This window comes from Balaenoptera acutorostrata, chromosome 15, assembly GCF_949987535.1.
Source record: "Balaenoptera acutorostrata chromosome 15, mBalAcu1.1, whole genome shotgun sequence".
Classification (NCBI taxonomy): domain Eukaryota; kingdom Metazoa; phylum Chordata; class Mammalia; order Artiodactyla; family Balaenopteridae; genus Balaenoptera; species Balaenoptera acutorostrata.
In genome coordinates, this window is record NC_080078.1 from 17,202,732 (window position 1) to 17,219,563 (window position 16,832).

Sequence of the window (16,832 nt, forward strand, 5' to 3'; positions counted from 1 at the left end):
CTGATCAGGCTTAGGATGCTGAAGACAATGCCATTTTGGGCAAAGGTACAGAAGCTGCTCACAGCCAGGAGCGGGAGCATTCAGGGCCGCTGGGAGACACAGGTCAAGTTGTAGCTGATAAGGAAAACCAAGAATCCACCTGAACCCACGATGGATCAGAAAGAAGACAGCGGGGCAGCCCCAGCTGTATGGCAGCTGGAGGCGATGGATCTTTGAATCTCTCAACACCTTTTTAGAGAATATATTCTGAAATGAGAAACACAGTGTTCTAGCAAGAGTCCTGATGGGCTCTCCACCTCCCGGGTCGAAATACAACTCTGTGACCACGGCCAGCAGGATGCCACTGATGATGGGAAGTACAGAGCGATGGTAGTGCAGAGAGGAAAGAACCCTCTTCTTTATGACACCTCAGAGCTGCTGAGTTGTACTTGGAGCTGCTTTGAAGGGAATTCTGTCCCTTGCAGCTGAAAGCGCGCCAACTGATTTGAGAAGACTAACTGTGGTGGCCCTTGGGGATGGAATCCAGGAAATGGGACTGGGGCGCGGACAGATCATGGGAATTCACCTTTATCTGTCATGTTTTATTATTTTTTTATTGAAAACATCTGACACAAATATGATACAATGTTAACATTGATTCTAGTTGTGGATATGCACAGGGTTACACTTTTCTCTATTTTTTTTAAACTTTTTTTTCAAAATAATTAAAAATTAATCAGTGGGAGTGTTTTTAAATGGGATCTTGAAAAAAGAGAGGAAAAAATAATTTTTTCACTGTAAGGCCAGGTCTAAGAACTATCTGAAATGATCTCATTTCTTGCTCTCTGAGGAACATGGGAATGAGTAGTACATTTGGCTCGCTGGCCCCCTGCCACCTGTACCGACTGCTCATGGCGGATCTGAACGCCTGTGTTCCTTAGGGCTGGATGTGGCCGTTTCTCTGGGATATAGTGGAGTGAGGGTCTGCTAGGTCTTTGCCCCTCCCCCACCATGCTTACTGCAGGGGACCTGGGAGCCTCTTCAGAACAGAGGCTACTCAGAGCCCCGTCAGTCTCTGCTCCTTCCTCAGGGATGGGTCACCAAAGCCAGCCCCAGGAATGTAGTAGACATTTGGAAGGAAGAAAGTGCTGTCTCGTACACATCCCTGGAGGGCTGGCTTTAATGATGTCCTAGTTTGGGTTTCCCAGAAACAGACCCTGAGACAGGGATTCGAGATCAGGTGGGTTTTTTTTGGCAGGTGATCCCAGGCAGGGGGGTAGAGAAAAGAGACAGGAAGGCAGTGACAAATCACCACTGCAGGCAACTGGAGGTGAACACACTGGTGCACTCTCAGAGACAGTGTAGAACATGCACGGCCATACACTGAACATGTATGATATCCCAGCTCCTGTCGGTCACTGGTGAGAGCTGCTGGGCAGGGGTGCAGGCCGTGCTGTGGATGTGGGCAGAGCAGGGTGGAACAGGGAAGGCCCTCAGGAAGAGGGGCCAGGATGCTGGAAAATAGAAGTTGGGAAGGGGCCCAGGGAGATCCGGGTGGGGAACGGACAGTGTCTGCCACAAATAACCAGCACTTCGAACAGGGCCCTGGGGCTGGCTTGATGCCCATCTATTCCAAGTAGAGTGGAATTCTGTTACACAGCATCATCTGTCCCCTATTTTTAGCAACAGAACCCCAATTTTCCTTTGGGGACCCACATTCCTTGATGTACCCTTCCTTACTCATTAGGGCTTCTGAAAGTGGGGCTCACCTGTTCAGCTCTAGGGGTGGGCTTGTGACCCAGCTCCCGCCAATCAGCATATACCAGTCCCCTGGCCACACTGATTGTTTCTGAGATGTGTCTGTGCCCCATGCCAGGCTGATAAAATAGAACTCTCTTTCCATTGCACCAAAAGAGGGTGGGATGTAAGCCTGGAATTGCTCCCACAAGGGAGAACCTCCCAGAGGAAGAAGCCGACCTAGCAGAGAGCAGAGCCAAGAGATGGAGAGTGTCAGAATCCCAGTGCCATCATTTGAGCCCCTGGATCTAGCCATACCTGAAGACCCTGGACTTTTCAGTCGTGTAACCCCAAAATCCCTTTTGTGTTTAAGTCAGTTTGAATTGGGTCTCTGTCACTTACAACCCCAGGCTCTTTACACTATGTGTAAATGGGGGTTTCTAAAGTGTTTAAGAATGCAGGAGTAACTCTGTCCCCCATAATCACTATTTCCTCAGCATCCCAGGTTGTCTGAGGAGATTCTCAGGGGGAGCTCAGTGTGTCCAGGAGTTTGGAATCCTTGGAGTCCAGCTCCTGCCCCCTTAGGGTGGTTGTTCTTGGGGCCACGTGAAGAGCTGGGGGGATCATAGCTGAGCAGGCGGGGTGGATGCCTGGGCTGCCAGGTGGGGCCCCTTTCCTTCTAAGCATCAGGAACCTCTGTGTTCCTGGCCAAGGCATGCAGGCGTGCATTCACGCATTCACATTTATTCACTGGCACCTGCTGTATAAGGGCACCAGGATAAAAGGGTGGGCTAAACAGACAATCCTTGCCTTCAGGAGCTTCCAGTCTAGTGGGGGAGACCCTATACTAATTACACCAATAAACGTCAGATTCTGAGCTAAGTAGTTCCGGGCCCCATCTCACTCCTTCCTGCTCCTTGCTGATTGGCCATCTCTCCCCTGGAGCCCGCTCAGCAGCTCAGACGCAATTTTTCTCCTTCCCACATTTGGGATCTTGTACTCCTCAACCTGGAAGCCCCACCTCCTGTCTAACCTGCATCCTGCCTGCTGCTGGTGCAGCCCACTTTCTTTACTTTGGTCCCAGGGGAGATGAAGGCCATTGAACACCTTTTCATGTCACCTCGCTTCTCAGGTATGAGGCTCTAGACATTTATGAGGCAACTAGGAAGTGCCAGGTGCTTCCACAAGGCTAGACCTTCCCCCAGATGGGGAAACTAGGGCACAGAGCATGGGGGTCCTGCACTAACAAGGCCAGCCTCTCCCACCCCCTGGAGTAGGAACAGGACGCCCTGTCCTGTGCCCTTCTTGCTCCTTGTCCCTTTAACCTCTCCCAGGCCAAGGGTCCCTCCCAGTTGGCAGCCTCTGGTTGCAATTCCCAGGCCCACTCTACTGCTGGCCTCCGGGTGGGGGCGGGTTTTGTCTCCCTGACACCTAGGGGCGGCACCCTCCCCTCCCCTCCTCCAGCCCCTCCTCCGCAGGGAGCCTTTGTCCACACCACCCACTTATTTGACAAACACAGATTGGTGCCAGATTTTAAGCATTTGACACATATGAACTCGTTTAAATTTCACAACTTTACGGTGCGGGCACGCTATCATTTCGTACCTGAGACACAGGGAGGTGAGGAGATGCCGAGGCTGACACACTGGTTGGGGCTTGAACCCAGGCAGGCTCCGGAGACCAGGCCCCGAACCACTCCGGTGCCCGGCCCATCCAGCCCCACCATCCTCACCTCCTCTCACCTGATCCCACTATCTCAGTTCCATCCCTCTCCCTACCCACCTCCCTCTCTCAGTTTCCACTCCTTTGCCCATCAGCTTCTGTCCGGGAGGGGCTCTGTGCTGGGCCCCTGGACTGGAGGGAGGGACACAGGGTGGAGGCCTGGGTGCTGGAGGGACCTAGCACCACCCCCATCCATTCCCAGCCCGGTGGAGGCTTGGCTGAGCCAGGGGCCTGGAGGAGGTGGGCAGGGTGCAGCGGGAGGGGGCTGGGTGGAACCGGGCCTGCAAGCCCTAATTAAGTCAGTTAATTAGGTGGGGAGGAGAAGCCTGTGGGAGTTAATGAGCTTGGCTAATTAAGTGGATCCTGGAGAATGGCTCAAATCCTAGTGGCTTGGGAGGAGAGATGGAGGCTTAGGCAGGACAGAGGGAGGGGGGATAAAGCGCCCGACACCTCCCCACCGTCACCAGGTCTGCAGCCACCGCGGGGCTCTGAGGCCACGGAGGCCACTATCGAGACCTGCAGTGACCATCAGGGTCGGCAGCCACCCCCAGGGTCTGGCCTGAAGTTACCATCAGGGTGTGGTGCCCTCACCAGGGCCACGTATGCTATGGATGCTTGGGTTGAAGTCACCATGGAGGCCTGATCCCCTGTCACCCACCCCTCAGGGCTGAAAGCTATATCACCCTTTGAACTTTTGGGGGATGGAGGCAGAAAATGAGCCCTGACCCAGGGACCCTGCAAAGCAGCCACGACAATCCCTGTGACGACGGGCTGGGAACCATGACCACCACCCTCACATTCCCCCAGGTTTAAGTTGGCAAAGCACTCGCTGTCGTTGCCAGAGGGAAACCTGCAGGGCTCTCGTCCCAGCTCACAGATGTGGCAGCTGCGGCCAGGAGGGAGGGATGTGCCCTGGCGCGTCCGCAGCCCACGGCTCACGGAGCGGACGCGAGGCAGGTGGTGGGCGGCAGGGGAATGTTCTCTTCCAAGCCGGTCACCTGGGAGGCCAGCAGCTGGCCCAGGAGCCTGGGGGCTTTCTCCTGCTGGGCTCTGTTTCCCTCTAATCATGGGGTCTTGAGTAACAACAACGACAGCACCCGTGGCTGGAGCAGGTACCACGTGCGCGGTGTGTGTCCTTGACACCAGGGCCAGCTACAGAATGTGGGGCTTCTTGTTCAGAAAGCAGAAGAGAAGCTCTTCCTTCCTACCCAAGCCTCTCTCTCCGCCTGCCACCGTGTTTTGTATTTGCTATTTAATGTCATGCTGCCTTGGGCACGGGGATACTCCTGGGGCCAGTGCAGGCCCTCATGGGTGCCTGGGGCCACCTTGATGCACACCTGACATGGAACCCCCCTGCACCCAGGCCGCTGCCAGACGAAGGATAGCAGCCTTGACTGGCTGGGGGCAAGGAGTGGGTGGCCAAAACGCCAGGGGGTGTGGGAAGGGAGGTGGGATCGCTCACAGTGCGTGCGCCGTTGTTAATCAGACTTCATTACACTTCAAAGATGAAATGATTAAGAATTGCAAGATGCTGGGAAGTCCCTGGCAGTCCAGTGGTTAGGACTCTGTGCTTTCACTGCTGAGGGCGAGGGTTTGATCTCTGGTTGAGCAACTAAGATTCCACAAGCCACGCAGCGCGGCCAAAAAATGAGAAAAAAAAAAAATCGCAAGATGCCAACCACAGAGCACTATAGCCCAAGTTTGGGGCCCTGAATAATGCACACTGACTGAGTCCTCACAGACACTCTGCTTACTTGGTACCGTTGCTGCCCTCATTTCACATATTTGTTCATTCATTCATTCACTTACCAAATATTGGGTTGGCCAAAAAGTTCGTTCGGGTTCTTCCCTAAGATGTTATGAAAAACCCGAACGAAAATTTTGGCCAACCCAATATTATCGCATGCCTCCTTCGTGCCAAGCACCATTTGCAATGAACAAAACCGAGAAAAATCCCTGCCCTTGTCCACTGTAGTGAGGGGAGAAGACAAAAAACAAGGAAACACGAGTAAACGATTATGCTTCAAGGGATTAGCGGGAGGGAAGAAGTAAAGCAGGGAGGGGACAGGGCATACAGGGAGGTCCTCACAGAGACGGTTACATTTGAGCAGAAACTTGGAAGGAGGTGAAGGAGAGAGGGAGCCATGCAGATGTGGAGGCAGGTGGGCAGGTACAGTGGGCGGCAGAGGAAACAGCCAGTGCAAAGGCCCTGAGGCCAGAGTGTGTGCTTGGGATGCTCAGGAACAACGAGGAGGCTGATGGAGCAAGGGAGGAAATGAGAGGTGATGGGAAGAGTTTGTTAAGGGCCATTGTAAGCCTTTGCCTTTGACTCTGAGTGGGGTGGGAGTCCTTGGACGGTTTTGAGCAGAGGAGGGAGGAGGCGGGTTGTAGGTTTTAACAGCCTCCCTCTGGCTGCTGTGGGGAAGACAGACTGTGGGGGAATGGAAGTGAGGAGGCTCCGGTACCCAGCCAGGTGAGAGAAGATAGCAACAGACCAGGCAGTAGGAACAGAGGTGGTGAGAAGTGGCAGGATCTGCTGACCGATTGGCCAATGGGGCGGTGTGTGTGTGTGTGTGTGTGTGTGTGTGTGTGTGTGTGTGTAGAGTGCCCTTGGCCCCTGGACCGTGAAATTCCACGAACAGCTGAGGACACTAAGCAGCTCTCTGTCCCCCAAGATTCCTTGCCCCTGAGGGTCTGCTCTCATTTCCGGGGCCCCCACGCCTCTACCTCTGCATTTCTGCCTGCCTTGGGCCAGCGGCTACAACAATGACACGTTACATGAACCCTCTTAGGCACAGTTCCCCCTTCTTGGGGTCGCAGACTGAGATGCTCACGGGAGCCAGGGAGGGACTGTGAATGGGGTGCACAGCCTCGGTGGGGAGAGTGGTGAGCCGGAGAGCCCTGGCCCATCTGAGTGGTGGCCTCCCCTCCCCTGTGGCCCACTGCTGTCATGTGGGAATGTGAACTCAGGTTTGCAGAGCTTCCAATTTTTCAGGAGAAGTTGGAAATCTGCATCCTAAGGTGTAATGCCCTGATTTTTAAAATATTGGCAAATCATTTTAAAAAAGTCAGGCAGGCTATACCCCTCTGTGGGACCAAGGATAGGACAGAGGGGCTGCTTCTGTGGGCCTTTTACCCACTGCAACCTCCACACCGGGGGTCTCGGCAAACCTGGAAATGCAGACATCCCCTGGGGTGTGGCCTCATAGGTCAGCTCTTGGCTGGTTTGGGCAGGAGCCAGGAAGGAGCGGGGGCAGTTAGGAGAATGTCTGGAATGGAGCACCCATTCTGAGCCCTTGGGCACCAGGCATCCCATGGGCTCCAGGGATGATGTGGTTGCCAGGCAAGGGCAGCTGCTGGTCCCCTGGGCACCCGGAGGAGCAGGGGAAGGTCTGGGGTAAGAAGGACGAGACCATGGCCAGGAACGGGCCACAGGGTGAGGTTTGCTGCAAAACAAAAGAATCAGCAAGACTGAGCAGGAAAGGGAGGAGCCCAGGCGTGTCCCTGGCCTAGAGGCCACCCCCAACCCAGCCTCTGCTTCCTCCCACTCCGTTTCTCACCCTGGATCTGGGCTGGGCAGGGCTGAGGGGCTGCAGGAGAAGCAGAGAGATACAGAGGCGGGGGCAAAACCTCCTCCACTGTCAGGTCTTGTTAGCCATTCCCCAGTGTGGCGCAGCGCTTCACCCACGTGACCTCCTTCATCCTCCGAACCCTCTCAGGCTAGAACTAACGCTGTGCCCACTGTACCGCGGACGAAACTGGGTCACACAGTGGTCGCCTAACTGGCCAAGATCACACAGCCTAGAAGTAGTGGGACCTGGAGTGAAACCCAGGGCTACGTGGCTGCAGAATCTTAACTTTGAACACAGAAACTGTCCGAAAAAGAGGCCGAAGCCTCACCACTGGAACCTGCTGGGCCGTCCCCGCAATGTGCGGGCGCGGCGCTCCCTCTAGTGGCCGGTCTGCAACAGTGCAGGACAGAAGACGGGCTAACGGGGCGCTGGCCTTGCTCGGTCCGCTCTCTCGGTCTCTGTCTCACACACATGCACGCACGCGCGCGCACATGCATATTTACTATCTGGTTCTCCAGGGGAAGACCACAACATCTCCATCTTCTCATCTACAACCCAGGACATGCGGCCCCTACCCAACTGCCCCTTTCCCTGGTCAGGCTCCACTTGCAATGCAAGCCCCAAGGAACTTTCTGGTTGCTCCCCTGTGTCTCTTTCTGTCAGAGCCTGGGTCTCCTTGACCACACCCGTGGTTCTCAAACTCTGCTGCACATTATAATCTACTGGGGAACTTTCGAAAGTCCTGATGCACAGGCCACACCACCATCTTTAGAGGGGAGGACAGAGGAGATATCAGGCAGTCTGCAGCACGCGTCTCGGTTCTCTGGCCTTTTCTGTCACCTTAACCCTCTCTGCTCCCTTCAACCTCTGAGGCTCACACCCCGAGCCTTGTAATTACCGCCCCCCCCACCCCGCTCTGAGATCTGTTTTGATCATCTCCCTGTTTCCCCCTTCCATCCTCTTCATCTGGTACCCAGAAACAACAGCTCTTTGATCTCACCCAGGCCACCAGCCCACTGTCCCCATCACTTTCTCACTGCCCATCAGTCTCCTTCTGCCACGACTGTCCACTGTGCCCTGTTTGGGCTCCACACACCGTCACCATGGCCGCTCCCTGGAAACCACCCCCCACTGCTGGGCCCAACTTTCCTGTTGGAGTACCTGCCTGGCAAAATGCCAGCTATCACCTGCTCTCTGCCTGTACTGCACAAGCTAGCGCTGGTCTGAGGGTACCACACCTGGCTGGGAGTGTCCCTTCATGGTCTCAGAGGGGCACTCACTGCTGCCCTACAACCCAAGTATGCCTGTCAGTTGCTTTTCCCCACTCTCTCTGAGCAGTGATTCTCAAACTTTAATTTGCTTGTGCATCTCCTAGGGATCTTGGTGAGGCCTGAGATTCTGCACATCAAACCAGCCCCCAGGGGGTGCTGTTGCTGCTGGTCTATGCACCCCACTCTGAATGGCAAGGTCTTCCCACCTTCTCCTCTCTCCTCAAACCGTGGCTACCACTTCATTGAGAAAACAGATGGACCAGATGCAGTTTTATTGGCTCCCACCATCAAATCACAAACCCACCTAGCTCCTCACTCCTCACTTCTTCCAAAGCCTTCAGTGGGTGGTGGCCCTTCTCCTTCTGAGGCCAACCCCTCCCTTGGGCCCTGGATTCTTCAGGACATTCCCCCCTCCCTTCCCCCTCCTCCTTTCTCCAGGATCGTCCCCCCAGCTCGCGGACTCTGGTGTCTCCTCCACCACACATCTCCATCCATTTCTTTTTTTGTTGTTGTTAATAAATGTATTTATTTTATTTATTTATGTTTGGCTGCGTTGGGTCTTCGTTGCTGTGTGCGGGCTTTCTCTAGTTGCGGCGAGCAGGGACCACTCTGCATTGCAATGCGCGGGCTTCTCATTGCGGTGGCTTCTCTTGTTGCGGAGCACGGGCTCTAGGCGTGCGGGCTCAGTAGTTGTGGCGCATGGGCTTAGTTGCTCCGTGGCATGTGGGATCTTCCCAGCCCAGGGGTTGAACCCGTGTCCCCTGCATTGGCAGGCAGATTCTTTTTTTTTTTTGAAATTATTTTAATTTACAAATAGAAAACATCTTGGAAGAAAAAAAATGAAAGAAAAACACAAAACATATAGGGAAATATTCACTCCATGAGCATCTCAAATCCTCACTTGTTCACCAATCCCCAAGATGAAAAACACTTTTCTAAAAAGGTACTCAGCCACCAACAATGATGCTATTAATAGGAATATGGATCAATTTCACAAAAAAGCCAATGAATCCCATTATAGCAAATCCTATTGCTGTTGCCATGGCAATCTTCTGGAATTCTTTTTTATCAGGTTTGGTGCATCTTTTAACCAGCCGAATCGAGTCCTTCAAAAACTGCCGACTTGGCTCAACGAACTGCATTACCTGATCCATGATGTCCGCCATCCGCTCGCAAGCCAAAGACTGGCAGGCGGATTCTTAACCACTGCGCCACCAGGGAAGTCCTCCATCTATTTCTATCAAGAAACACGGGCATTTCCTGCTCCCATTTCCCACTTCTTAAGGACAACCGTTTCCACTCTTTTAGTTGATTATTAGTAATTTTCACCCCTGTGTTTCCTACATAGCATGTTTTAGGTTACGCTTTTCCAGTTTTAGACTTTTCCTCTCAACTTCCCATGTTGGAAGATAAGGATGTAGCTCCCTGATGTCCACTGCCTCCACTTCCTGTCTTCCACCCTCCCGGTACAGTTGCATCATAATATTGATAAGATTGGTAGTGTTGGGGACTTCCCTGGCAGTCCAGTGGTTAGGGCTCCATGCTTCCACTGCAGGGGGCAAGGGTTTAATCCCTGGTCGGGGAACTAAGATCCCGCATGCCGCGTGGCCAAAAGAAAAAACAGCAACAAAAGATTGGTGGTGTTTACATATTGTGGAAACATTATTTACAACTTTCTGTGGAATACTATGATTTCTTTCCCTTTTCTTCCTTTTTTATGATAGACTTTCTATTTTAGTTTTAGGTTTATCGAACAGCAGAGCAGAAAGTACAGAGAGTTCCCATGTATACCCCCCTCCCCATTTTTCCCTATTATCAGCATCTTGTATTAGTGTGGTAAGCTTGTTACAATTGATGAACCAATACTGATACACTAACATTAACTAAAGTCCACAGTTTACATGAGGGCTCACTCTGTGTTGTACATTCTATGGGTTTTGACAGATGCCTAGGGTCATGGACCCACTGTTACAGGATCATACAGAATAGTTTCACTGCCCTAAAAATCCTTTGTGCTCCCCCTACTCATCCCTCCTTCCCTCCCCACCAGCCCCTGGCAACCACTCATCTTTTTACTGTCTCTAGTACTGGCTTTTTCAGAATGTCCTGTAGTTGGAGGCATACAGCATATAGCCTTTTCAGATTGGCTCCTTTCACCTAGCCATATGCATTTAAGATTGCTCTATGTCTTTTTGTGGCTTGATAGCTCATTTTATCACAGAATAATATTCCATTGTATGGGTATATCACAGTTTGTTTATCCATTCGCCTATTGAAGGACATTTTAGATGCTTCCAAGTTTTTGGCAATTATGAAAAAAGCTGCTATAAACATTCATGTACAGGGTTTTGCGCAGACATAAGTTTTTAACTCATTTGGGTGAATACCAAGGAATGCTATTGTTGGATCATATGTTAAGAGTATGTTTAGCTTTGTAAGAAACTGCCAGACCATCTTCCAAAGTGGCTGTATCATTTTGCATTCCCACAGCGATGAATGAGAGTTCCTGTTGCTCCACATCCTCACCAGCATTTGGTGTTGTCAGTGTTTTAGATGTGGGTCATTCTAGTAAGTGTGTACTGGTATCTCACTGTTATTTTAATTTGCTATTTCCTGATGACATATGATGTTGAGCATCTTTTATATGCTTATTTGCCATCTGCAGATCATCTTTGGTGAAGTGGCTGTTCAGATCTTTTGCCCATTCTTTAATTGGGTTGTTCATTTTCTTATTGTTGAGTTTCACCAGTTCTTTGTATACTTTGGATAACAGTCTTTTATCAGTTAAACATTTCTATATCACATCAGATGTCTTTTGCAAATGTTTTTCTCCCATTCTATGGGTTATCTTCTCATTCTCTTAACAGTGTGTTAGAGCAGAAGTTTAAAATTTTTAATTTCCCTTTTCTGCACAAAAGTTGTTCTTCTTGGATTTAATAACTTTTGGGGGGGTAGGGCCTGTTTTTCTGTGTTTATGTCTAATTCAACCCACACTCTCTCTTTGTTGTGTAAATCTCTCAAAAGTTTAAGTATATTGGGCATCCTATCAGTTTCATCTCCTTGAAGAAACCTTTTCTAGAACCTTTTGACTTTTCCAATGTGAACTGCCTGCCCTCCAGGACTGCTCCTCAGAGAAGCTGCCCTGGGATCTCCCTTCACCAACATCTGGGAGATGCCCTTCAACTCTCTCTTGTGTTGGCTCCCTTGTTTCCTGCATCCCAGGTTTACTCTTTCTTGGTTTACTTCCTTGTTTTAGGAACACAACCTCCAGTAGCTTTCTTTTTTTTTTTTTTTTTTTTTTTTAATTTATTTTTATTTATATTTATTTTTTTTTGGCTGTGCTGGGTCTTCGTTTCTGTGCGAGGGCTTTCTCTAGTTGTGGCAAGTGGGGGTCACTCTTCATCGCGGTGCGCAGACCTCTCACTATCGTGGCCTCTCTTGTTGCGGAGCACAGGCTCCAGACGCGCAGGCTCAGTAATTGTGGCTCACGGGCCCAGTTGCTCCGCGGCATGTGGGATCTTCCGAGACCAGGGCTCGAACCCGTGTCCCCTGCATTGGCAGGCAGATTCTCAACCACTGCGCCACCAGGGAAGCCCTCCAGTAGCTTTCTTAAGAAAGGGTGCGTGGGAGGTAAATTTTTGAGCCTTAGTAAATCTAAAAAGATCTTTTTTGTACTTTATTAATGGTTTGGCTAAGTATCAAATTCTAGACCGAAAATAATTCTTTTATACTTTTGAAAATAGCTGCCTTGTCTTCTGGTTTCCAGGATTGCTGTTGAGAAATCTGATGCCATTATGATTCTTGATCCTTATTAGAATATGGTAGAATGTTCTTCTTGTCTCTGCGTTCTGAAATTTAATAGTGACTGGCTGTGCTGTGGGTCGAACTTTATCCTTTTTTTGGACACTCAGTGGGCCCTCTTTTTTTTAATATATAAATTTATTTATTTATTTATTTTTGGCTGCGTTGGGTCTTTGTTGCTGTGTGCAGGCTTTCTCTAGTTGCAGCGAGCAACTGAAAGGCTTTTACTGCTTACTGAGTAACATCCAAACTCCTTGCCGGAATCGGAGGCCTTCCTCAACCTGGCCCCAACCTACCTCTCCAGCCTAAACTCCCCTTAACCCTTTATACTGCAGCCACGCGGGACAAATCATGCTCCTGCCTCTTTGCGGTGGTTCATGCTGCTCCTTCTTCTTGATGCCTTTCCTCCATACTGTCCTTCTGAAACCCTACTTCTTTTTCAGAGATGCAGATGCTACCTCCTCCATTATTCCCTCCTCACTTCTCTAGAGTGATCTCACATCCATATATCACATATATTACATCCATCTATCCTGTATTAAATTGATTTCTGTATGTGCATCTTTTCTCTTTTTTTAATTAATTAATTAGTTTTATTTATTTATTTTTTGGCTGCGTTGGGTCTTTGTCGCTGCTCATGGGTTTTCTCTAGTTGCCACAGGGCTCCTCTTCGTTGCGGTGCATAGGCTTCTCATTGCGGTGGCTTCTCTTGTTGCGGAGCACGGGCTCTAGGCGCATGGGCTTCAGTAGCTGTGGCTCACGGGCTCTAGAGCGCAGACTCAGCAGTTGTGACACATGGGTTTTTTTGCTCTGCAGCATGTGGGATCTTCCCAGACCAGGGCTCGAACCCGTGTCCCCTGCGTTGGCAGGTGGATTCTTAACCACTGCACCACCAGGGAAGTCCTCAGTGAGCCCTTTTGATCTGGAAACTCAGGTCCTTCCATTCTGAGAAATATTGGAAATATTTCATCGACTTATTTCCTCTTCTCTGCTTTCTCTCTTCTCTTTCTGGGACTCCTGTGATAAGGTGTCAGGTTCTTGCACTGCTCCTCTTTCTTACTCTTTCTTTCCTATTTTCCACATTGTGGCAGCCATGCAGGTGCCCCACTGGGTTCTCCCTTCAAGAAAGAACTTGTTACTCAGCTGTGAAGAGTGCAGTTGGTTGACAGCCTCCAACTACAGTGACTTTGAGACCTACCACAGCCTTTGACTCAAGACCAAGGTCTTCTTGGGCAGCCCAGCCAATGACTGAGCACAGCGGGGACACCAGGACCTGGCCCTTTCTGCCCAGTGTGGGGCTCCTCCAATGGACAGTCTTTGCTCTGCAGCCCCCACTGGGTTGGTCAAGACTTTGATCTACACCAAAGTCAGGCTCTCTCTTCCCAGATTTATTTCCTTTCCTCCTTCATTTCACGGGTGTCAGATCTACGTCACGGTCTAAAGACTCCTCCTGCCCAATCCTGATTCCTCCTCCTTTATTTTTCACAAGCATTAGCCCCCCAGGACTTCTTACACTGCTAACTCAGCTCACCATCTGTTTATTGGAGGATCCAAACAGATACGTATCATTACCTTTCTGCTTTACTTTTTGGAAAATTTCCTCAACTTTATCTTTTAACCCCGGGGGTCAGGAAACTTTTCCTATAAAGGGCTCAATGGTAAATATTTGAGGCTTTATGGGCCTTAGGGTCTCTGTAACAACTACTCGACTCCACCAATGTGAAAGCAGTCATAGGCAGTACATAAACAAATGGTGTAGCTGTTTTCCAATAAAACTTTATTTAAAAAACAGGTGACAGGAGACTTTCCTGGTGGTCCAGTGGTTAAGAATCTGCCTTCCAATGCAGGGGACACGGGTTCGATCCTTGGTCGGGGAACTAAGATCCCACATGCTGCAGGGCAACTAAGCCCACGGGCTGCAACTACTGAGCCTGAATACTCTGGAGCCCGTGCACCACAACTAGAGAGAAGCGCACAGGCTGCAATGAAGCGAAGAGCCCACATGCTGCAACAAAACATCCTGTGGGCTGCAACGAAGACCCGACACAGCCAAAAATAAATAAATAAATATTAAAAAAAAAAAAAAAAAGCAGGTGACAGGCTGGATTTGGCCCGAAGGCTGTAGTTTGCTGACCCCTAACTCTATTAAATAAGTTTTCCATTTCTGCTATGATATTCTTTTTTTTTTAATTGAAGTATAGTTGATTTATAATGTTGTGTTAATTTCTGCTGTATAGCAAAGTGATTCAGCATATACACACACACACACACACACACACACACACACACATTCTTTTTCATTTTCTTTTCCATTATGGTTTATCACAGGATATTGAACATAGTTCCCTATGTTATATAATAGGAACTGTTTTTTATCCATTCTATGTATACTAGTTTGCATCTGCTAACTCCAAACTCCCACTGCTATGATATTCTTAATTTTTAAGAACTTTTTTGTTTTGTTTTGTTCATCCTCAGAGGTTTTTTCCCTTTCAAAATAGCATCTAGTTTTTGTTTCATAGTTGCAATATATTTTCCTAAATCTCTGAATATAGTAATTATAGTTTTGCTTTTAAGTTTTCTTTTCCCTGCATATTTTGTTTCCTCTAAATTCTGTTTTTCTGTTTGTTTTTGTTCTGCCTCTCATATTAGAGGTTTTTCGCAAATGTTGATGGTCCCTGGTTATCTGCTCGTATTTAAGAGAGTTAAAGAGCTGATAGAATAGTAGTTGCCTCTGTGTGTGTTGGGTATTGACTGGGGCATGATGAAAGCCTGAATGTTACCTCACATGGTAATATCTTGATTAAGGTGTGGGTTACACAGGTGTATACATTTGTCAAAACTCATTTGGCCACTTAAGACCTTTGCATTTCACAGTAATTATGCCTTGATTAAAGAATAGAAAAATACAACTTATGCAAGCAAGCTGCTGAGTAGCTCTATGCTATGGGTAGGGGGCTTGGCTGACTCAGGGGGTCAATATAGAGAATTCGCATTGGGTTGTTTCATTGGGAAATCCCTGATGCCAACCTTTTTAGGTATCCTTTTCTTGGAGAGTCTGACACTAGTGGTCCAGTGGTTAAGAATCTGCCTTCCAATGCAGGGGACATGGGTTCGATCCTTGGTCAGGGAACTAAGATCCCACATGCTGCGGGGCAACTAAGCCCACACGGGCTCAGTAGTAGACAGAAGTAATCCGAACAGAAAAAAAAATCTGGAGGAAACAGAAACTATGCACGGAGAGAAGAAAACTAAAACAGGAAACAAGAGAAGAGCAAGAAAAAAATACCCATTGTTAATATATTCAGAGATTGAAGGGAATAAATCTGCAGTGTCCTGCCTGGAGAGTTTAGACTGGACTTCGCTATTCTGGGAGCTGAGATGGGGAAGGAGGCCCCAGGTGATGGGGGCGGGGGCAGAGCTCCCCACATTCAGGATGCAATATTCAAATAATCCCGCCAGTAGGGTATAGAACTCTCCCCTCGTCCTCACGGTGCCCTGTCCTCTGGTTCAGAGACTCTGTGTTTTATCCTCTCTGGAGAATAAGCCTTCGGTCTTTGTCAGGGTAGGGGAGAGGCAGCTGCCCAGTGGTGCTGAGCAGAGAAATAAATCTGAGAATTAAAGCCCTTCTTAGACCAATCCTCCTGTTTTTGGCCCCGGCTTTACCCTCACTTCCAGGGGATACTTAGTCCATTAACACCAGGGCCTTTCGGGGTTTTGTGGGGGAACTGTGGTGCCCCTTGGCTTTCTCACCCCCAATTTAGGGTTCACTTGAGGTGCAATTTCATCAGACTGCTACATCATTTACCATGTTCTTCTGCTTTCCAGATTCCGAAACTGTGTTGCTATTGTCTCCTTTTTCAATGTATTAGTTCTTGCTGATTCATGCTGTGGCAGGCAGAATAATGGACCATCTAATCCCACAAAATGTCTGTGTCCTAATCTCCAGAATCTGGGAGTATGTTACCTTACGTGGCAGAAAGGGACTTTGCAGGTAAGATTAAGGTTAAGGACCTTGAGATGGGGAGATGATCTTGGATTGTTCAGGTGAGCCCAAGCTAATCGCATGCAGCATTAAAAGCAGAGAACCTTTCCCAGCCATGGTCCAAGAAAGACGTGATGAGAGAAGCAGGGCCAGAGAGACGCTACCTTGCCAGAGAGAGGGGGCCAACTGGAAAACGGCACCTTGGAAAAGACAAGGGAATGGATTCTCCCCTAGAGCGTTCAGAAAGTTCTTCCAGAAAGAGCTTCCAAGAGCAGCCCTGTCAACACCTTGATTTTAGCCCAGGGAGACCTGTGTTGGACTTTTGACATATAGTCAGTAAGATGATAAATTTGGTTTTAAACAACTAAGTTTGTGGTAGTTTGTTATGGCAGCAACAAAAGGGCAATAAATGCACCTTAAAAACCCACTCACATGTGGAGAAAAGGGAACCCTCCTACACTGTTGGTGGGAATGTAAACTGGTGCAGCCACTATGGAGAACAGTATGGAGGTTCCTTAAAAAACTAAAAGAGTTAACATATGACACTGCAATTTCACTCCTGGGCATATATCCAGAGAAAACTCTAATTCGAAAAGATACATGCACCCTAATGTTTACTGTAGCACTATTTACAATAGCCAAGACATGGAAGCTACCTAAATGTCCACTGACAGATGAATGAATAAAGAAGATGTGGTACATATGCACCCCTATGTTCATAGCAGCACTATTCACAATAGCCAAAACATGGAAACAACCTAAATG

General features: G+C 49.2%; 2 protein-coding genes across 3 annotated transcripts in view; both read right to left on the reverse strand.

The window, feature by feature from the left end:
* Positions 1-16,832, reverse strand: part of SBK1 (SH3 domain binding kinase 1) — a 49,810-nt gene that overhangs the window by 26,356 nt on the left and 6,622 nt on the right. The window lies entirely within an intron of this gene.
* On the reverse strand, positions 9,154-9,435 carry LOC114238463 (protein transport protein Sec61 subunit gamma-like). The gene has a single exon (XM_057529866.1). It carries the CDS (start codon positions 9,433-9,435, stop codon positions 9,229-9,231), a length of 207 nt encoding a protein of 68 aa, XP_057385849.1. The 3' UTR covers positions 9,154-9,228.